The sequence below is a fragment of the Zeus faber genome (genome assembly GCF_960531495.2).
Source record: "Zeus faber genome assembly, chromosome: 4".
In the NCBI taxonomy this organism is placed as follows: Eukaryota; Metazoa; Chordata; class Actinopteri; order Zeiformes; family Zeidae; genus Zeus; species Zeus faber.
The window spans coordinates 30,943,005-30,966,207 of NC_137191.1; the positions used below are offsets into that span (position 1 = coordinate 30,943,005).

Below are 23,203 nucleotides of genomic sequence, written 5' to 3' on the forward strand. Positions count from 1 at the left end.
CATTGTATATTTTCTGTTTTTGAATTGTCATTTGCAAGTAACTGTTGATAACTGACACTGATAGCTGTCATACCTTCTTATTTCTCAGTCGGCCATCTTGGTTGCCCCAGGCCTGTTTTAACACGTCAAATTGAACAGGCCTACTATGTGTTGCTCATCATCAATCGCGTTCCTTTAACACTTGACTGTATATGCACCAGCTTGAGGTTATTTGCAGTGTATGAGAAAGGTTCTCTAAACCTACAAGACTTAGGCCGAGACCACTGATGAAAACGCTGATTGATTTTGATCAGTGTTTTCAGCCTCAATTCTAGTAGATTCGTTTCCAACTGCCCTCTTACACTGGAGTAGGAGACCTGGTAAAACAACAAGGTATTTAACATGAGATATCATGATCAAATATTTTTCATTCTAAATCACTCGTACAACGCCAGTGTAAGGGAGAGTTCCAATAGTTGGACGACTTGTCTTTCGATTTTGATGTTAATTGTCTAACATTTAACTGAACACAATATTCTGTCATCGCAAAGGTAAAGTTATCATCAGTAGTTCATTTCAGCATCTGTTCACCGTGTACCACAGGCTCTGATCAAAATATAATATCAATTAATAATTTATTTTATGAAATGATCAAGTTGTATGTTCTATGGTTGGTCCATGTGGAACATAATCTGTCAAATTGGAGAAATGCACAATAAAGATTCTGTATAATCCTGACATCCATTTTTTCTTAGTGTAATGGTTAAAGATAGAGTTTTTTACTTGTTACCTTCAAATGGGATTATTAAAGGATAGATTCACAATTTTTTAAAAATGTTTTAGTTGTTCATATTGGTTTCCATCATTTATAGTTGTTCATAGCAATGCTTTACAACCGAGAAACTTACCACTCCGCTGCAGTTCTTACTGTGCTTAAATGCAGTCCAATGAGGCAAACTTTTAAGGCTTAAATTACCACGTTACCTCTCCTTTTCAAGAACGGGAAACTTTCCATATAATCTGACAGGTTTTATATGATATACTGAAAAAGAATGGTTTGCAACCATTTTTTGCACTTCTGCAAAATTTGTTGTTTTGGCTACATCATAAAGGACTAGAAACACAAAGCTGCACAGCTGCCTTTTTGTAAGCTACTGTAGCCAAGATTATGTTTTGGCTGTATTGCGGCAATTGCGAAAAGTAAGTTTGAATGAAATTCCATATTAGTTGTTTAATTATTAATGTTTATATAATATTGTTTATATTTATAAATGAATGTTTAAAAAAAATACACTTAGGCACATTAGATAATAATGTGAGATTCTGGTTTTCGAAAAGGAGATTTAAGGTTTTTTAAGGCTTAAATGTTTGCCCCATAGCACTGCATTTAAGACAGTGAGAAGTGGAGCTTCTCACTGTGCTCACTTCTCACTGTTTACAATAGTGAAGCATTCAGCGAGGTTGTGCTATGAAGGGTTATAAATGGTGTGAGCCAATGTTTTAGTAAGGTGGGAAGAAAAATAACAAACCGATCCTTCAAGAAATTCACTGCAACCTCTTCATTATGCACTTCTGTATGATATGTATGTATTAATCTGTTGAGAGTTTAGTTTTCTCATCCAAACAGGGAACACCCACACTGAGTCATTGTATTATCTGTTGAATGGGTCTGGAAAGATTAATATTGTCGCCAAAACAAGGCTTAAAAAGTATTTTATCAAGAACCAGCAAGATACATCAACACTGTCTAAATATAGTTTATCCACAATGGGATGAGAAATCGTGACTACGTTTTTTTCCCCTTCTTGGTTATTTGAACAAAAAAAATTTTTTTTTTTTTTTTTATGAACCTGGCTCTGCTCCATACAGTTAGCCTAGTGTATATTTTTGTGTTTTGATGCATAGGTGAGTTTCTGCATAGAAATAGATTGTAAACAGCACAACTTCCGTGAGAACTGTGTGTACATAACCTTCCAACTAGGTTACTAGATAGTTCACCCTCTAATTTAAACACATCCCATTCCAAACTCCATCTTTAAGTTTCACCTTCCCTTAGAGTGCAATATCATCGTTGAAAAGCTGTTTTCCTCAATGAAATATCCCAACTGTGAGAATTGTGTGTGTGAATGAGTCAGAGACCGTTTTGACTTACAGCAAAACTAATTGATGAAGCAGTTTTGAAGGTCAACCGACACTTGCTTTTATATTTCCCTAACTATATGCAACTGCTGTATGGAATTATATTCATGTATAACTTGAATCATGTATAATACTGTAAAAAAACTGTCAGATCACTCATTTCTGTATGAAGTGTTATATTATGAAATAAATTAAAACTGAAATATTAAGTGGTGATGTCCAAAGCTGATGGTGAGGGAACTTGAACTTACCAAGCAGCTTTTTTCACTGAATGACAGCATTGTTTTTTTCATGTAACCGTTTAAGTATGATAAAAAAAAACACATTCAAAAAGAATTATGGCAGTTTCTTCTACCACGCGCTACCCAAGTGGCGTGTTCAGGGACCTTCGGCACAGAGACACAGAAGACGGGGTTGTAGCACCAGCACCAGTTTATTGTAGAGATGATGATGGAATAAGCCCAGGAGCAGATGGACATGTGTCATGACAGGGGCACCTCTTTTGAGTGTGTGTGGGGATGGGGGTTTTACCTGTTGCTTGTTAGACCAACATACGAGCAACAGGTATGCAGCCACTCGGATCCTGGGTCCCCAATTATCTAGATCCAGGTCAGGTGTGGCCGCTCAAAACCACACCATCCCCATACCCCATACCACATCAAACTGAGATCAGGGAGAATACCTGGCTGAAGCCTACTTTCCCATATGGGAATGTATAGACCCTTTCCCCACATGGAAAGGGGCTATACATTCCCATGCATTGCCGGATAAAAAATATCCGGCAAAGACAGTAGGTAGTCATTCCCACTGTAATGTACTGTATGTATGTATGTATGTACTGTATGTATGTATGTATGCATGTATGTATGTATGTATGTGTGTGTGTGTGTGTGTGTATGTATGTATGTATGTATGTGTGTGTGTGTGTGTGTGTGTTTGTATGTATGTATGTATGTATGTATGTATGTATGTATGTATAGCCCCTTTCCCACATGGAATCCGTAACATTGCCGGATAAAACATTTCCGGCAAAGACAGTAGGTAGTCATTCCCACTGTACTGTATGTATATGTATATGTATGTACTGTATGCGTGTATGCATGTATAAATGTACTGTATCTATCACTCAACTATAAGTGTGTTTTTAATATTCTTTGAATTCACTTAAAATAATATTTTCATTAAATTGTTTTATGGTTTAAAGGCGTTTGACGGAAAGGCCTAATGTATTTGTGGAGTTGTATAATACATGTATTTATTGTAAATGATATAAATGAACAAATACAAATGATTAAATATAATAAAATGTTAGTCTAAAGGCACTGTTTTAAAAGTCAAGACAACATTGATGAGTCTTATCAATCAAGACAGCCCATTACATCCAGAGAATTCAACCTTTCTAGACGGATCTCATCCAAGGAGATAAATATACTGGTCCGTGGCTAATTATATATAGATAAACACGGCTGTGCACCGGGAGATTCATTGGAGTTGTATACATCCCTGTAAAATGGAGAATGGTCACACATTTGAGTACATTTTAGTGTATGCACCTGCAGTAACTTGGTCTTTTCCTTAATTTATTTTACCTTTATTTTATCATGTTAGCCTTGAGATTCAAAATCTCTTTTACAGGAGAGACCTGGCCAAGAAAACAGCTGACAATGTTACTGAATACAAAAGGGGTATAGTAAAGTAGTCTCATTGCCATGCTTGTCAAACTTGTTTAGACTAATTGTAGTATGAGATAGAATGTGCCAGACAAAAAAAAAAATACCCTAAACACTCTAGGGCAGGGGTTGGGAACCTATGGCTCACAAGCCAATTATGGCTCTTTCGATGACGGTATATGGCTTGCAGACAATTTTGAGCTAAAAAATTTACATCACAATTAACAAGTAATAAATAATTATTTGGTGTCATTTTAAAGTAAAACAGGTAAGAGAAATTACAATTTTGAAAATATAATTCAAAATATAAATGTGGCAGACAAAGTCAAGCACTGGCTGCAGACCACAGAAAGACTCCGCGGCGCCTTTTACTCGGCGCCCTGCCCCTCCCGGGTCTCTGCTCAGGCGCCACTTGTGGGAGTCTCTACCCACAGGTGAGGGTTTAGGGAGGGAGACGGAGTCTTTCTGGCCATGGTGTGCTGACATGGCGAGAGTTTGATTGTTCATATTAATATGCGGCACGCAGGCCACAATTATATATATCACTGAGGATTATTATATTAATTGTGGATAATAATGATCCTCTTGGGCGCAGGAGGAATGGCGTTCCACTACTGAGCTGCTTACGAGCCCGTGCGCCGATCCCCTCTATAAGACAGACAAACATTAAGAAAACTCCCTGCCTCGAGTCGGACCAATCAGCTGAACACAAGTGGACAGAAATGGAAAAAACTTCAATATGTATGTGACAAATAATCTCTTGAACTTGAACTTGAACTTGAACCTGAAGACCAGCTGATTCTTAAAACTTGGAACAAGCTTCCCGTCACATACCACACAATGCAGCGTGAGTATTGGCGTACTGACCATGTTTGGCTCTACATACGCATGTGAGCAGTCTTTCTCGCATCTGAGAAACATTAAGAGCAACCTACGCTCACGTTGAACTGATGGAAGCCTCAGTGCCTGCATGAAGCTTAACCTCACTACGTATGAAGCAGACTACAAGGCCATCAGCAAAACCATCCAGCACCACAAGTCGCATTAATGGTAAAAAGTATTTAATCTATTATTGGTTAGCTACAGTATAAAAACAATATTATTAAGAAGAATAAAGAGAAATGTATTATATATACTAATAGTTAGTGATGCATGACTCGCAAACTATTTGGTTGCAGCGAACAAACGATTACAGCGATAACTAAACAACAACTTATTCTATTATATAATTATAGAACCCAGAATCGTGATTGTGGCGCCTCCCCTTGCGGCTGCCTGCGCGAGCACCTTGTGTCGATTACGCACATTTTGGTATATTTTTGTATTTTTAGAGCTTATAGAGCTTATTGTGCGTCATCACCGGGTGTCATGACATTTCACTGCATATATGTATGACCGTATGTATATGTATGTGACAAATAATCTCTTGAACTTGAACTTGAACTTGAACTTGAACTATAGCGCTTTTTTAAGTACTCAGAGATGTGTTATACGTTTAAAATGGATGCCTTACTTAAAAAATGTACGCATTAAGTTGCATTCAATTTTATTAAATATTATATGGCTCACAAGGAAATACATATACAAATATTTGCTTTTATGGCTCTCCCACCCAAAAAGGTTCCCGACCCCTGTCTAGGGGTTTACTCTGATAATCATGCATTTGCTCAAACGCTAAAAAGGAAAGGGGATACTAGAAATGGCAGGAGTTAGAAAGTTTTTATTACAAATGAATAACTAGTGAAGAAACATAGTGACAACCTACACATCTATTAAAAATGTATTAGTCTGTCCTTCACACAGAAGCATGTTCCTCAGAACCGGCTGACAGCACATAGTTGGTGGGGAGACGGATTGAGGGTAAACCCCACTGCTGGAGTCAGATCCAGTTCATCCTCTGTTACTCCAGGTGGAGGAGTGAAATGAAAGCGCTGGAGGAGGGAGGTGAAGAAGAGGAAGAGTTCCATCCTGGCCAGACTCTCCCCCAGACACGCCCTGCGACCTTAGAGAGAGAATATCGTGAGGAAGCATTGGCTATAGAAATTAGGACATTTAACTCATATTTAGCAACAAACATTTGAAATTAAGGATTATACTCAACGCTGATATGAATCATTTTACCAGCAGAGAAAGGCATGAATGCATCTCTTTTCACAAATTTTCCATTCTCATCCAAAAAATGTGCAGGGTTGAATGTGTTGGGGCTTTCCCATTCGCTTTCATCATAAAGGACTGACATCAGCAGTGGATACACGGTGGTCCCCTGTCATAGTAGAAAGAAGAGTTTGATGAAGAACAAAGACTAGTGTTAAGGTTTGGCACGTAGTTCAAAGTTTTTTTTTAACCTCAACATTGAAAAATAAAGTTAATTTTACATTTTTATTCCTGAAGAATATTATATTCAGCATTCTATCTATTGGTACAAGCAATCTGACCTTCTTGATAAAATATCCCTGGAATGTAACATCTTGACTGGTGATGTGAGGAAGGGACATTGGGACGATGTTGGCCAGTCTCTGGGTCTCATGGATGACGGCATCAGTGTAGGGCAGCTTCTTCCTGTCTTCTACTCTGACCTGACGACTTCCTATCACCCTGCTCAGCTCCTCCTGGACTTGGTCTGTAGATAAAATATAGGAAATCAAATCAACTGGCAAAGGGCCCCCAGCCTCTATCTATGAGTGAATTCTCTTCAGTTTCTTTCAGCATAGATTCAAATCAAAGAGACGTAGGTCAGAAGTGTACATACACATACATATGTCAGTGACAGGGAAAGTCTTTTCGCAGAGTCATTCTGGAGTGGATATGAAACATTCATCCCACAGCTAAGAGACAAGCAAGAGGGCTGTCGCCACAAAAGGACCAGGCACCGTCAGTGCCTTTCTTTACCAGGCCCGGTTCTAGACTGCTTTAAATGCTTTAAGTTTGTCCGTCACCAACGACTGTTGTTAATATTTGTGTTCTTTAGGACTGTAAGTTATAATGTGCTCTGCTTTATCTTTTTTTTATCTCAAGCTAAAATTATAGTGATTAATACATATAATATAAATTATAGTTTCTTTAATTTTAGGATGACAACTTTATTTATACCCAATTATGTTTAATTATTATCTATTCCTTTATGGAAACTGATATATTAAAGATTAGCTTCCTGCATTCATCCAATAAAGTTTTCCAGTTTACTCACTGTGCTACCGCTATTTTCTACTAACATGTGAAACTATGTATTTTGCATGTGTATTGGCTTATAATTTTTTTTCAATGTTAAACCCCCCCTCTCCCATAGGAGGAAAACCTTTTATAACAAATATTTGTAATTATTATCAAATTTTACATAGTGCTCAATGTTATAAGTTTATTTTCCTTCTGATACGTCTCCTAGGATATATAAATATATATATATTTATTTATTTATTTATAAAAAAAACATTTCTATTCATATTTTTGTGTATGTTTTTGTGTTCTATGGCCTTTTGTCTTTTTTCTTTTTTTTAAGTTCTGATTTAAAATATGTTCGTATTATACACATTTTATTGCTTAGTCTATCTAAAGCATCAGTAGTTGGTTACAACATCAGTCTTTGGTTTCTGTGTGTAAAAACCCCAACAAATTCATCCATATCTTTCTCAGTTGTTATGGCTTTCTCATGAGCCTGAATCAAGTCTCTCCGTATCTCATGTAACATTTTGTGTCGGAAGGGGGTTAGTACATGAGACAGATTGCAGAAAGAACTGCAACTTGCAATTATAGCCTAAGAAATCTATCTCCCACCAATATTTAAAAATCGAGTCTCCCGACTCATTGAAACTCCCACCACTAGGCTATACTCATTGGAGTCGGGTCATTTTGTGGGGCATGGCCCCTGTGTCCATGCCTAGAACTTGCCCTCAACTTTATCAACTATATCAATTTTGTGTACAGTGTAGACAGAAAAACCTTATGGAAACTCCTTTCACACTATGGGACACCAACTAAGTGAGTCACCTTGATAAGGAAGTCCTATAAAGGAACATAATGTCCTGTCATACATGGAGGTAAACTCACCACAAGTTTCCAAGTAAAAAAGGAGATAGTCAAGGGTGCCTACTGTCTACATTTCTTTTCCTTTTGGCCATTAATCAAAGCTATGGACACAATTGGAGAAACTGTTAATTGCAAATAATTTTGTGTCACTGTCCTATCAGATGCTGGACAAAACCACCAACCTGGTAAATACATCTTAACATGTTGGACCCTACATCAACAAGAAGAAGACTAAAATACTTAAGATTAATAATCTTCATCACAACCCACTTACACTGGATGGGGACTCACTGGAAGAGCTGGAGACATTTACCTACCTGTATCATAGTATCATTGACAAGCAGGGAGGCACAGAAGCAGATGTCAAGGCTAGAATCGGCAAATCAAGAACAACATTCAGAGAGCTCAACAACATCTCGAGCTCCAAAGAACTGTCTCCACACACCAAGACCAGGCTGTTCAAGTACACTGTGAAATTAGTCTTGCTCTATGGAACAAAGAAAGTGCAGACGTTCCTATATAGCTGCTTAATAATATTTATAAAAATCTGTTCGTCAAATATTATCAGCAAATGGGATTTGTGCGAGAGAACTCATCCTGTACCATTGGAAGGGGAGATGAGGAAGGAGGATGAAAATGGATAGCAGACATAACAGACATTATAATAGTTGCTTTCACACATGAATAATAGCAAAACGGATAATCCGGACATTGTCTGGAGTTGCCCTTTTATACATGTAGCACACAACCGGAGATTGCCCAAGTCAGACGCGTTTACACTTATTGTAAATACTTGGTTTAGGCGAGGGGCAGATCCTGGGTAGAGCAGGAGGCAGGATGTGACGCAATGACGCATGGCGCTGCAAAGTTTACAGCACACCCGAGATGGAGGATGAGGCTACCGACTTATCGGTAATTGCGACTTTTTTTTGCGTTGATACTCCATGTATTTGGACATATCCGCAATGTAAACGAAAGAGTGGAAAGGAATATAAAGAAAAGCAGAAAGGAGTACAAAGCAGCTACACTCTGTACACGAAGATCCCTACCAAGGTAAATATCTGGCACATGAAAAAGACGTCATTACCACATGACAAACCCACTCGTTAGCTGTAAATTCTCCTGCTCTGTTCACACATATCGCTGAATCAGACATTACGCAGACTTGGTACTAGGGTGCTAGCTGGATAAAGTCATGTTAATGTCCGGTCCAATTGATTTGGACATTTGCGTTCATATATACAGCTCCTCCAGGTAATGTCCGGATAATTTCAGGGTTGCAGTGCATGTGTGAAAGCAGCTTACTAAAGCCAACAACCAACCAACCAACCAATAGCCATCACTAGGCATGCACTGATTTGGAACCCCCAAGGAAGGAGGAAAAAGGGCTGGCCAAAGAACACCTGGAGACATGATATCAAGGTTGATATAAAGAAGATGGAGCCTGGAGCTGGCTATGAAATGGCCCGGACAGAGGACTGTGGCAGACTTTTGTTGGTGGCCTAAGTTCCACATTTGGTTTGGGGTTTAATTTTAGAGGACAAATCTGGATTCTGAGGGTCAACCAAATGAAAACCACTGAGCTAGAGTTGAGAGTCCAAGCTTGGATTGAGATGGTGATGTCCCTTTGGTCATGTCTCTTAATTTCCTTACCCTGAATTTGCCCATATTTAGCCATGAGTAGCAGACCCCATCTTAATGTTGTTCCGGTGGTGTCCGTACCAGCAGCAAATAGATTAGAGACTGTAGATATCAGATTTTTCTCATGGTAGTGAGAGTCCTTGACACAAGAATCCTGTTAGAACAGACCTTCAATGTTTAAAAATACACATACACATACATTGCTTGATACTGTATATATATATTCAGATTCATGTGTGTTTAAATGAGAGACTCACTTCTTTTTTCTTACGGATCAGGAAGGAGTCAACAAATCCCCTGCTCATCTGAGGGTTCAAAGTCTCACTCAGACCACTGATTAAGTCCTTCATAGCCTTGATGTTAATTTCAACATTTTTCATTATCCGTTCATGAGTCTTAATCCAATTGCCCAGCCAGGGAAACATGTTGTATAACTGTCAGAATATAGCAAATAAAGCAAAGATATTATTAATCATGAGGATGCAATCAACTTACAATCTTTCAAGCACTAAATCAGAACAGATATTACAATTGTTGAATTTAAAAAAAAAAAACAGTGTCAATGAGCAATTATTTTGCTTACCAGAATTGGTGCCGAACCTACAAGGCGTATGTTCTCATTTGCCCGAGCCACCATTGCATTTAACTGTGGGTCAGTGTATTCAAACCTACTGCCGTATATAATGGATGAGATAATATTGGAAACAGCATAGTTCACTGGACACACTGTGTCCAAGGGTTTTCCTGTAAAACATGGCAGTATTTAAGCAATGAAAGTTCAAATATCGCATCACATCACAACATTTACAGAACATTCTTAAGCAGTTTTCAAACCTTCATGCTGTTGAAACACCTTGATCAAATAGTGACACTCCGCTATGATTTTCTCCTCAGCGGCTTTCTTTCCCATCCCAAAATCTCTGAGGTTTGTCAGAGCAAAACGCCTCATTTCTTTCCATGAGTCCCCGTTCGCAAACAGAATTCCTGTTGAATATCACAAAGAGGTCAAGAGAAGTTTCTTTCTTGAAAGTATGCCTTCTTATGATCATTTGATTTGTTTGATTGTTTTTGATTTTTCTTCATTTGAGGTGGTGGGGGTATTTTTTCATCCTTTTTTGTGAATGTTCATCCATATCGACAGTTTACTGACCACAACTATTCACCAAGGCTGCCTTTCACTTATTGCATATGTCTGATCATTGCATTCTTGCTGGGAAAGGCTACCAACAATGGAAATAGCATATAAAGTAGGGGAGTACATACCTGACGCGCACATTGAATGGCTTTATCATAAATGGATTACCAATCTAATGTCTTTGTATTTATCACATTGTGATGAATTACAGTTGCCATTGCTTCTTGTGTATAGCCTGGTAAATTGGTTATAATAACGTATAAAAAAAATAAAAATAAAATTAAAATTAAAATTTGCTTTACCGTGTCCTTGATTAATGTCTCTGGATACAGGAGAAATTCCTCTATCACCAAACTCCTCCGCATGGTGGATCAAGGCTTCTTTAACTGTCTTGTATCCTGCCAGGACTACTACTTTCTGTTGTCCAAAATAGACTGTGTACACAGATCCATATTTGTTGGAAAGCTAAAATGATTAGAATAATATATACATTTATTAAATTATTTTTTAAATTCACAAATCACCAAATAAAACGCACAATAAGAACAGCCTCGAGAAATCCAAATGAAGATAAAGTATATGTAGACTTACCTCACAAAGGGTGTAATAAGGCCTGTTGAGATCCAGCTGCAGTATGTTACCAAGCAGGGGCAGTGGCCTGGGACCAGGAGGCTCCTTTCGCTGTTTTGAAAAGCCGCAATCTTTGGACCAGAGGTAGACTACCACCAGCAAAACGACAGCGGCTGACAGAGTGATGGAAACAGAGGACTGGAGTAAGACAACCGCTTCAACAAGAAACATTCTTAATGTGCTCTTTTGCTAGAGAGCGAATAGTCCTGCTTATATTCACACTGTTGTTATCATCCCTATGTCCTGAGTGACCAATTATGTCCCCTCCCTTGAGTTGGAGGTTGGAGGGGGAAGTCTCAAAGGAGGGATTATGCACCATTGGAATACAAGAGCCAAAGGCTCAATATATTAGTTCATGCTTAAGATGTAAGTAAGCAAGTAGAAGTAGCAGATAGTAATACAATTAATGAATGTTCCACAATTCTTAGAAAAGGCTGAAAGGTTAAGAGTAGTAGTTGAGCTGTTTACAACAGAAGCCATTCCTTCAAACTCTGCTTTAAAATAAGAACAGCAGCATGTTTTTCTTTCAGTAATCCTATTGTTCAGAATGGTGGGCCAGAGACATGCAGAGTGAAGGGGCGGGTATCCATGTCTCTGTGGAGCCTGAGAGAGAGTCTGAGAAAGTTACAGAAGTGCAGAATTTATTATTTACAAGGAAAGAGTATTTACACAAAAATAATATTTTTTTTTACTAAATAAAGTCCCCGTAGCAACAGAATGCGACAGGGGGATGTGTTATGGTGAGATGTGTGAGACTAGTGAACCAAAGTGCAAAACACAGAGACAGGAATAGTGGTATAAAATAACTGGGATATATTGAAGTGAATAATAGAAGTTGCATGGCATGGCAGGCAAAGAAGATTGGCTACACATAACTTCAACAATAAGTTAAGTAACTCGAGAGGGTAACGAAAAACGTGATTCACATACTAAAAATTTAAAAATTTAGCGTTCCATACTATATTCCAACTGTTTTTTTCATTTAGTTTTTATAACTCTTACTTATACCCTTAAAGGTACAATTAATAACTGCAAACAATAAGCCTGAGATCTCAGTCTCATAGAAGCCTGACTGGCATTTATCAATAACATTTGATCAACTATCCATTATTTCACGATCAACTTACATTACCCAACTCCTAAAAATCACATAAATATGTGCTAAGCTTTGAACTGCTAGTCTTACCTTTTGGTCAGGGAGTATTCAACTATATGGTGCTTTCACGAGAGCTTAACAAAATTGAATTAGTCACTGTGGTAACATTAAAATGACTATAAATTATTATTATAATTTCATAACATTAGACGTTAGAGGTAGTAGAGGTAGGTCAATCTAGCCCCTGGGGGTGCACAAGCCAGTGTATCATCAATGCCGGTCCCAAGCCTGGATGAATAGAGGGGGGTTGCGTCAGGAAGGTGTTAAAACCATGCCAAATCAAACATGCGGACAACAAATCTGATTTCCATACCAGATTGGTCGAGGCCCAGGTTAACAACGACCGCCACCGGTGCCGTTAGCCAACAGGGTGCAAGTGGAAATTATGCTACTGTTGGCCGAAGAAGAAGAAGAGGGGGAAGGCATGTCTGGAGACAGCAGGAGAGGAAGAAGGGTAGGAGGGTAGAGTTGAGAGTAGGAACTTTGAACGTTGGTACTTTGAAGGGTAAAGAGAGAGAAGGTAGATGTACTATGTGTACAAGAGACCAGGTGGAAGGGCAGTAGGGCCAGGAGTATCAGAGCCAGGTACAAACTGTTCTACCATGGAGTGGATGGCAGAATAAATGGGGCAGGGATAGTCTTGAAGGAAGAATATGTCAAGAGTGTTTTGGAGGTGATGAGAGTGTGGAAGCTGTAAATTGATGGGGTGATAATGAATGTGGTCAGTGCATATGCTCCCCAAGTTGGGTGTGAGATGGAAGGGAAAGAAGAATTCTTTAGTGAGTTGGATGTAGTGGTGGAGAGCATCCCCAAGGGAGAGAGAGTGGTTATTGGAGCAGATCTCAATGGGCATGTTGGTGAAGGGATCAAAGACATAGGTGACGAGAAGGTGATGGGTAGGTGTGGTATTAAGGAGAGTAATGTGGAAGGACAGATGGTGGTGGATTTCGCCAAAAGGATGGAGTTGGCTGTTGTGAAAATGTATTTCAAGAAGACGGAGGAACACAGGGTGACATACAAGAGTGGAGGAAGGGGCACATACGTAGGTGGACTACATCTTATGTAGGAGGTGCAATCTGAAAGAGATTAGTGACTGCAAAGTGGTGGTCGGGAAGTGTGTTGCTAGGCAGCATCGGATGGTGGTCTGTAGGATGACTTTGGAGGCCAAGAAGAGGAAGAGAGTGACAGAAGAGCCAAAGATAAAATGGTGGAAGTTGAAAAAGGAGGAGTGTTGCCTGCAATTTAGGGAAGAGGTAAGGCAGGCAATAGGTGGGAATGAACGGTTACCAGATGACTGGGAAACAACTGCAGAAGTGGTGAGGGAGACAGCCAAGAAGGTACTCGGTGTAACATGTGGGAAGAGGAAGGAATACAAGGACTCTTGGTTTGTGGAATGAGGAAGTACTGGAGAGCATAGAGCAGAAGAGGTTGGCGAAGAAGAAATGGGATGGTCAGAGACATGAAGAAAGTAGACAGGAGTACAAGCTGATGCGTCGCAAGGTGAAGAGAGAAGTGGCAAAGGTAAAGGAAAAGACATACGACGAGTTGTATGAGAGGTTGGACAGTAAGGAAGGAGAAAAGGACTTGTACCGATTGGCAAAACAAAGGGACCAAGCTGGGAAGGATGTACAGCAAGTTAGAGTGATGAAGGATAATGATGGGAATGTGCTGACTAGTGAGGAGAGTGTGTTGAGAAGGTGGAAGGAGTACTTTGAGGAGTTGATGAATGAAGGAAATGAGAGGGAGAGAAGAGTGGATGATGTGGGGATAGTGGATCAAGAAGTGCAGCATATTAGCAAGGATGAGGTGAGAACAGCATTAAAGAAGATGAAGAGTGGAAAGGCAGTTGGCCCAGATGACATACCTGGGGAAGCATGGAAATGTTTAGGTGAGATGGCAGTAGCGTTCCTAACAAGAGTGTTTAACAACATCCTGGAAAGGGAGAGGATGCTGGAGGAGTGGATTAGAAGTGTACTGGTACCCATCTTCAAGTATCAGGGAGACGTACAGAGCTGTAGCAACTACAGTGGAGTAAAGTTGATCAGCCACAGCATGAAGCTAAGGGAAAGGGTAGTGGAGGCTAGGTTAAGAGGAGAGCTTGGGATCAGCGAGCAGCAGTATGATTTCATGCCAGGAAAGAGTCCTACAGATTCAATGTTTGCTTTAAGAATGTTGATGGAAAAGTACAGGGAAGGCCAGAGGGAGTTGCACTGCGTCTTTGTGGATTGAGAGAAAGCATATGGTAGCGCGGGGATGGTAGCTCAGGAGGTAGAGCTGGTCATCTAGTAATTTAAAGGTTGCTGGTTGGATCCCAGGCTCCTCCTGCTAGCATGCTGTAGTGTCCTTGAGCAAGACACTTAAACTCTAATTGCTCCTGATGGCTTGCTCCTGTGTCTGTCGGTGTTTAATTAATTGTAAGTCGCTTTGGATAAAAGTGTCTGCTAAATGTAATGTAATGTTTGGAGAAACACACAGCAGGTCGTGTGCTGCAGCCAACAGTCTATCTCCCACATATGATAGGGTGTCGAGAGAGGAAGTCTGATATCGCATGAAGAAATCGGGGGTGGCAGTGGAGGTGGGATTGCATCAAGGATCAGCTCCGAGCCCTTTCTTGTTTGCAATGGTGATGAAATCAGGCAGGAGTCTCGGACTCCATGGACTGATGTTCGCGAATGACATTGTGATCTGTAGCGAGAGTAGGGAGCAGGTTGAGCAGAGCCTGGAGAAGTGGAGACACGCATTAGAGAGAAGAGGAATGAAAGTCAGCAGGAGTAAGACAGAATACATGTGCCTGAATGGGAGGGGGGTCGGCGAAATGCTGAAAATGCAAGGAGTGGAGGTGGAGAAGGCGGATGAGTTCAAGTACTTGGGGTCGACCATCCAAAGCAGCGGAGAGTACGGAAGAGAGGTGAATAAGAGAGCACAGGCAGGGTGGAGTGGGTGGAGAAGGGTGATCTGTGACAGAAGGGTTCCAGCAAGAGTGAAAGGGAAGGTCTACAGGACGGTAGTGAGACCAGCTATGTTGTACGGTTTAGAGGCGGTGACACTGACAAAAAGGCAGGTGGCTGAACTGGAGGTGGTAGAGTTGAGGATGTTAAGATTTTCATTGGGAGTGAGTAGGATGGACAGGATTAAGAACGAGTACATAAGAGGGACAGCTCAGGTTGGACAGTTTGGTGAAAAAGTGAGAGAGGCAAGATAGAGATGGTTTGGACACGTGTGTAGGAGAGATGAGAGTTACATTGGGAGAAGGACGCTGAGGATGGAGCTGCCAGGCAAGAGGAAAAGAGGAAGGCCAAAGAGAAGGTTTACGGATGTGGTGAGGGAGGACATGCAGGCGGTTGATGTAAGGGAAGATGCGCAGAACAGAAGGTATTGGAGGCAGATGGTCAGCCGAAAGAAGACGAAGAAGATACTATCAGAATAGACAGATTGATAAAACAATGGCTGAGAACACACAGAAGCAGCCCCCTATGGTAATCATACAGATATCATTTACAGCAGGACTTCAGGTAGTCAGTCATCCCACAGCTCTCAGTTGGAGTAGAAAATTCAGATTACAGTCATTCAGTTTGATGTTTTGTCTGATGAAGGGACATCACCAAATGCAGGTCCAAAGGAGCACAGTTAATTAGGCTCCTCAACTGTGCACAACACCTTTTTCAATTGTGCGTTTGCTGTACTTAGAGGGCAACCACTTCATGTTTGTTGGTGGAGGGAAGGAGCAGCAGGAGTCAATGCTTGCATTTAATTTCACATAACAGAACTTTGTTCGTTGTTCGGAAATTGTCCCAAGTTATTCAGCCTAATGTTGGCCAAACTGGATCTCTGTATACAAGGTCTACACAGACCGTCTCGGAAATGCAGGAGTAGGCATGTCGCTCAGCAGGATATCAGGAAAATATAAATGTCTTTGGGGCCTGTGTGAAGCTCTGGGGTGCTTAATGTATTTGTTCTTAGATATTATCAGAAGATTTAAGGAGAGGTCTACCACTGCAAAAAGGCAGTGTATAGAAGTATAAAAATAATCACTCCAGGGTTCTCTGACAACAGTGTCCCTGAGTGATAACACAGTAATCCTTAACTCAGCTTCTGAACATTGCTTCAACAACTAGGTAAATTTAGGGGAATGTCATATTTATATAAGAACTAATCAAAATGATTCTGGTTATATAGGGCACTCTATAATATCTGATGCTATATTAATTTTAACCATGGAGCTCAATATGAGGTATAGAGCTATATTCAATCAAGCTCTCTCCATTTATATGCTTGCACGCATTTCATCTCACAATAATTCCAATTGAGTCTATTGAATAATGAAATTTGCAAATCATTTAAAACCAATAGCAATAATATCAATAATTTACAAGAACCTTTGAATGCTGGACATGTTATGGTCTTACTCAATTGTAGAGCAATTCTCTTCGATCCATCCTGTTGTCAGTCCTCCAAGTCCTCCCAATCAGACACAGTCACATTTACACTGGTCAAAACTGCAGCCAGTGGATTCCTGCAGAAACAGTCTTTGTTGTGCATTAGGTGACAACTCCATGTTTGTCAGCATGTCTAAATGTCTCAAGTAAATTATTTTATTTTTCATTTCATTTCTTCCTTCTGTTTAACACAAACAGAAGATATATAGCGATAATGGAGGTGTGTCTACAAAGTACACTCTCTGCATAGCACAATGCTCTAAGATTTCTCACATAAGGCAAAGGTGTGAAGTTAGATAGAATTACATCTTTAAAGACCTGGTTGGCGGATCAGTAGAAAGACAAACATGTTTAACAGGTCCAAGACAATTCCTGTACAAATGTATTGGGTTTGTGGAGGATTGTGTTACGTTCTTGGAGGAATACTATCTCCAGTCTCCAGCCTTCTAAAAACAGGACTCTAGAATCATTCAGCAACACGTGCGCGCACACACACACACACACACACACACACACACACACACACACACACACACACACACACACATACACACACACACACACATTGCTCAAGTTCAAGTTCAAGTTCAAGTTCAAGAGATTATTTGTCACATACGTACATACACATACAGTCGTACATGTGTATGTGTATGTGTATGTACTGGAGTACTTAATGTATTTGTTCTTAGATATTGTCAGAAGATGAAAGGAGAGGTCTACCACTGCAAAAAGGCAGTGTCTAAAGTACGTCTCTAGTATAAAAATAATCACTCCAGGGTTCTCTGACAACAGTGTCCCTGAGTGATAACACAGTAATCCTTAACTCAGCTTCTGAACATTGCTTCAACAACTAGGTAAATTTAGGGGAATGTCATATTTAAATAAGAACTAAACTAGAGTAATTCTCTTCGATCCATCCTGTTGGATCAGTTGGAAGACAAACATGTTTAACAGGTCCAAGACAATTCCTGTACAAATACAAGACAATATATATGTATGTATATTTGGTTTGTGGAGGATTGTGTTACGTTCCTGGAGGAATAATATCTCCAGTCTCCAGCCTTTTAAAAACAGGACTCTAGAATCATTCAGCAACACGCACGCACACACACACACACACACACACACACACACATACACATGGTTGCCGTTGCCATCGCCGCATGAGTGCATGTGTTGTGGTGTGTGTGCAGTGTGACGAATAAAGACTATTCTAAATCTTCTTCTTAGCACTGGCAACCGGAAGGGGACGATTTAAAAAAATAATCCAACTGCAACTATACTGAATATTTTTGTTTGTCAAGAGTCTGGTAGTCATCTTTTGATGAAAGTAACTAGTAGTTATAATTGATACGATCTTGACAATGAATTTGAAGTATGACACCTGTTTGCAAAATGAAAAAAAACAACACATACTGTCAACCATGTATAACCATTCACAGTGCTGTTTTGAAAGTGTCACTGTGTACTTCCATATGACTTAAAAAAAAAGAAACTAACCATTAACACATTAAGATGTTGTAACTCAGATCAAAATCCATTGATCCCCACTGCACTAGGGAGCAAGGAACGGTCTTCAACAACAGCAAGCTTATGAAATTAATCATTACTTGATGTCCGCCTCACGTTTAGCAGGCAGCATAAAGTCTCTTCATCGTGGCCAGCTTTAGTGATTGCTTTCGTATGACATTTCTCAAGCCTTAGACTATAGAAATTGTCCCTGAAAGTATGATCCTAGCCCTCTGATGGCCAAGGGCTGGACACCATTTGTAGAAAAGTCACCGTGTATTGGGGTTACACATGATTCTTAAACACAATCAGTACAAAGACTCTGATCCAAACACAACAAATTAATAGCATTGTGGTAATTTGACTTATGAGTTTAATTCGCATAGCAAATCAATTTTCCCCATTGAAATTAATTGTGTTTTTAAATAAGAAAAATGTATTTATAAATAACAAATATTGTATAAAAACATAATAAAACATGATAAAAGAGAATGTTGAAGAGAATCACTCATGTTTTTCTATGATTTCATGCTTTAATTCAATCGATATCAATCTTACGGTTAGAAAATTTATTTTGGGCAAAATAACTGCACAAAAAGCACAAAACACGAGCACAAAATACAAAAGAGATGCTTCCACGGTCAGGTAACCACGGGGGTGAAGGAGTGAGACGGCCGGATTTGCTCATCACGCCAACTAGTGGCGGCGTACCTGAAGCTCACTCCTCATTACTCACATTGTTGCTCGCAAATCAATACAAATAATTGACGGAACGACGGCTCGTAACGAGGAAAACTCTTATGTTAGTGCACTCATAAATCAAGGTACCACTGTACTATTGTTTGATCGATAAAAAATGTACAAATTGTAGAACAAAATCTTTAAAAATGTATTTTGATAAAATAAATTATGGTTCCTCAATTCCTCCCTGTGGCAGTGGGGAGTGGGGCTCTGCTGCAGAGGAGAACAGAGAACAGAGAGAACAATCTTTAATCTTCACACAGCACACCACACTACAACACATGCACGCACATGCTTTGGATGGTGGCCGGTGAAATGAGGCCTCTGCGTTCAACGCATCCTGGCTTGTCCTTCCTCCGGGGACACAGCCAGGAGCAGTGGGCAGCATTCGTGGACGCGCCCGGGGACCTGGTGATGAGTGTCCATCGCTGGTCAGACGATGATGTGTGGATGTTTTTGGGGGGGTCCTTACTGACGTTAGGTGGAGGAAACACCATGTGAGCACTCTCTCTGGACATTGAGGCTTGGTCCCATTCCGGAGCACAGTGATGTAGCAGCAACTGCCCACATTTAAGTTAACATATAGTTATGTGAAATATGTCTCGGTCTGAAAAGACCAGTTATGGTTTGTGTTATCCCATCATAAAGTAACGGAAATGATCAAACAAGGGAGGGTTGTGTTTACTAAAGTTTGTGTTAACTAGGAGCTAGGCTCCTGGAGCATTTAGCACTGCCAACATATCCTGATGTCACAATAAGATGTTCAACGGTAAACCCAGCAGAAAGGGTTCCTCATGAGTACTAGGGTACACCACATGAGTGTGTGGCGGATTCACCTACATACACCAAACTAAGACCAGATTTAATGTCCACCCCTATAGTAGATGCGGACGATCAGCTTTCAGTTTGTGGATGGATTGTGCTTCAAAGATCACATTGGCAACCATGCAGGTTTTGCTGTGGTACGGTGCCAAACAAACCAGTAGTTTATTATGATTCAAAGTGAGGCCTGTCCACAACCATGCTCAGCACAGCTTGCGGAATGAAAAGCCTTAACAGCAGCATGTAGAAAAGGAAACGGAATAATAGTGAATATCTCTACAGATTCTGCATATGCTCATGCTGTTTGCCACCTGTTTAGGGCAGTGTGGAAACAAAGAGGATTTAGGAAAACTGATGGTACGCCCATCTTACATCACAGTCAAATGTATGAGTTAATGACAGCATTACTGTTACCAAAACAAGTGGCAATTATCAAGTGTCAAGCACATAAAAAAGGAAGTGATTATATTATCACAGGAAATAACTCAGCTGATGAGGCAGCAAAACAAGCCTTGAAATGTGCAACAGGAATTCATGCCCGAAGCGTTGCCAAGCTTAGATGACATCATAAGAATGCTGGAGAAAGCGGGTATACTGTATATTAACACAACATGTGGACAAACAGCGGTGCCAGGTGTGCGGACAATGGCCTGTAGAGGGCCCATGATGGACTGATTCTAGCCCCCACAGCCCTGTTAGGACTCCTCATCAATTATGTGCATGGTTTTGACCATTGCGCAAGGGGGGAAGTGATGAGGAAAATTAAAAAACAAGGATACTGGTCTGCAAACCTACAAACGATGGTAGAGCTGCGCTAAGCTGAGTGTTAAACATGTACTAAAAACAATGTCTGAAAAGGTATGACCACACAATTAGGACACATTGCGATGCCAGAGGGACCCTTTAAACACCTAGTGTTAGATTATGTAGATATGATCATAAAGGTTCATGGCAAAATTATCATGTTAGTAGTAATTGACAGATTTAGCAAAGGTGTAGAAGTGTCCCATCAGTGGACCTAGGAGCACGGACAGTGATAAAATTCCTAACTAGGGAGGTAATGCCTAGATTTGGCATTCCAACAGAAATAAGTTCAGACAATGGATCATCATTTGTGCAGAAGGCAGAAGTGTTACAACAGCTCAGAATAAAGCAGAGACTCGGATGCATGTATCATCCACAATCACAAGGAATGGTTGAGAGAGTGAATGAGACCCTTGAATAAAAAAAACCTGTGCAATTGAAAAACTGAACTGGGTAGATGTACTACCATTAGCACTAATGGGTTACTGCATGCAAGCTAACCAAGTAACGCACCTAACCCCGCATGAAATGCTAACGGGTCGACGCATGCCTATGCTTGTGGTTCGTGGACCATATAAAGGTCGACCATTGGAACAATTGAAAATGGAAATAAAAGAGTATATAAGACAATTAACTGCTATACATAAATTGATACATCAACAGGAAAATAACAGAGTTCCAGAACCCGAGGAGGAGTCACCAAGGGGGGTGGATCCCGGAGATCTGATCTATCTGCGAGTCTCCAGGAGAGGGTGGAATGAACTATGGAGGGAAGGCCCCTACAAAGTGGTCCGAGCAACAGTGACTGCAGTTCAGGTAGAAGGTCACACCACTTGGTATCAACTCAACCACAACACTAGGGTATCAGGGCAAGAGATCAGACCAGACCGTGAGGAATTTTCAGATGCTGGAGATCCAGAGGGAGAGGCGGCAGGAGGCATCCAGGCATCAGTTCAACAGGCGACTGTTGTAACAATCAGTCACCATGAATGCGAACAGATTATAATGTTACAGCCACTGGACTTCCTTGCAACAGACACGGAGGGCCTGTAGACAGCCCATACCAAAATCCTGATTGTGTGTGGCCCTTTGAAGCTAGTGCCGAAGCATCCTGCAGAGCCTACGCACAGATGGTCTTTCATACCAACGGCCAGGGCAACAGCTGTTGAGATGGACAATCTCCTGTGGAAGGGGCTTCTATTACTGACTGGCCATCCTTCACGTCTCAAAGGATCCAGTCTGTCCTCCAACTGTATTCTAAATTTATGTATGGCACTGAAGAAGATCTTCACCTCAACACACAGGAGGGAGATGATGCAGAACTGGTCTATCTGGGTGGAGTTTTCCTCCTTCGGGATCCACATGCCTTCTGCCACTCGCCATTGATCTGGAATCTCTACTTGTCTCCAGAAGACTCAGGATTTTCCACTGGCGCAGTAGGAGTTTGGGACAGTTCTTGTACACTTTGTACAAAGTGCCACTTTGTCCTGGAGCAGAGCTAGCCCTTGCTTTGCGGACGACCTCTCTGACTTCCTTCAGCTGCAGCTCTGACATGTCAAACTGCACTTCCGGTTCAGGGGGATCTATGAGGATGTTGCACTCTCCCAGCTCCTGCTCTCTTTAGGGGGTCGCTGTACGTCTGTGTAAGATGTTGGTCTATGCCCTCCTGCGAGGAGGCAAGTTTCCCACTGCACTTCTGCCCCAGCAGGTCTTTAGTGAACTTGAAGGGGTTGGCGATGAAGGCAGCTCGTTTACGTGCCCTCTCGAGTCGCCGCTTCCAATGCCACTCTGCCGAGAGAGAAGAGAGAGAGAACTCAGATCTTCTTCCATAGGATGAACATGTTTCTCTTCTCCTGCCACCTTGTGCTGGGACTTCAGGGCTTTCATCTCCTTCCTGATGTTGTGGATCTTCACAGCTCTCTGGTTGTTTGAGTAAGATGTTTACAAAGACAATCGTGGAGAAACATAGGAAGGACCTGCCCGGAAAAGATAAGAAGGGCCAACTCGAATGTATAAAATGTTTAGATCTGAAGTCTGTAACTCTGTAATGGATCTCTACCTGAGAACTCAACTCCACCTTGACTGCTGCTTTTTTTGATAAACAATCGATTGTTTTCTCCATGACAAGCACCTCTCCAAAGACACGATTTATATAATAGTTGGCAACTAATCCGTGAAGTAAACCATGAAATTTAAACCGTGTCAACAGTAAAACAATCTTGAGGGTTCTATAGGATCCATACACTGTTTAATCTCTTTAATGTCTGTACAAATTATTATTATATCCCTGGTGTTGGTTTTATTCTATTGACCTATATTTATAGATTTTTTTTTTTTATATTTTATTGTGGCAATGTTGTTTTTTGGAATTTGGAAAATCAATCCATTAAATGGGGGGGGGGGGGGGGGTCGGCTGATGGGAACTGTTCCTCGAGAGAGAGGCTCAAATGCAACACTCAAATAATTGTGATATTTAACAATTATTTTAACTAAAATATAATGTGATAGTTCAGAGACA

The 23,203-nt window shown here is 40.6% G+C and overlaps 1 protein-coding gene across 1 annotated transcript; it reads right to left on the reverse strand.

The window, feature by feature from the left end:
• Positions 1–5,602: 5,602 nt before the first annotated feature.
• On the reverse strand, positions 5,603–22,807 carry LOC307229546 (cytochrome P450 2K1-like; the record flags this gene model as incomplete). Its single annotated transcript, XM_079999546.1, has 12 exons — positions 5,603–5,790; positions 5,910–6,051; positions 6,224–6,408; positions 9,465–9,606; positions 9,710–9,886; positions 10,036–10,196; positions 10,287–10,436; positions 10,890–11,052; positions 11,179–11,330; positions 22,086–22,303; positions 22,445–22,605; positions 22,745–22,807. 12 exons carry the CDS (start codon positions 22,805–22,807, stop codon positions 5,603–5,605), a joined length of 1,902 nt encoding a protein of 633 aa, XP_079855672.1.
• Positions 22,808–23,203: the final 396 nt, after the last annotated feature.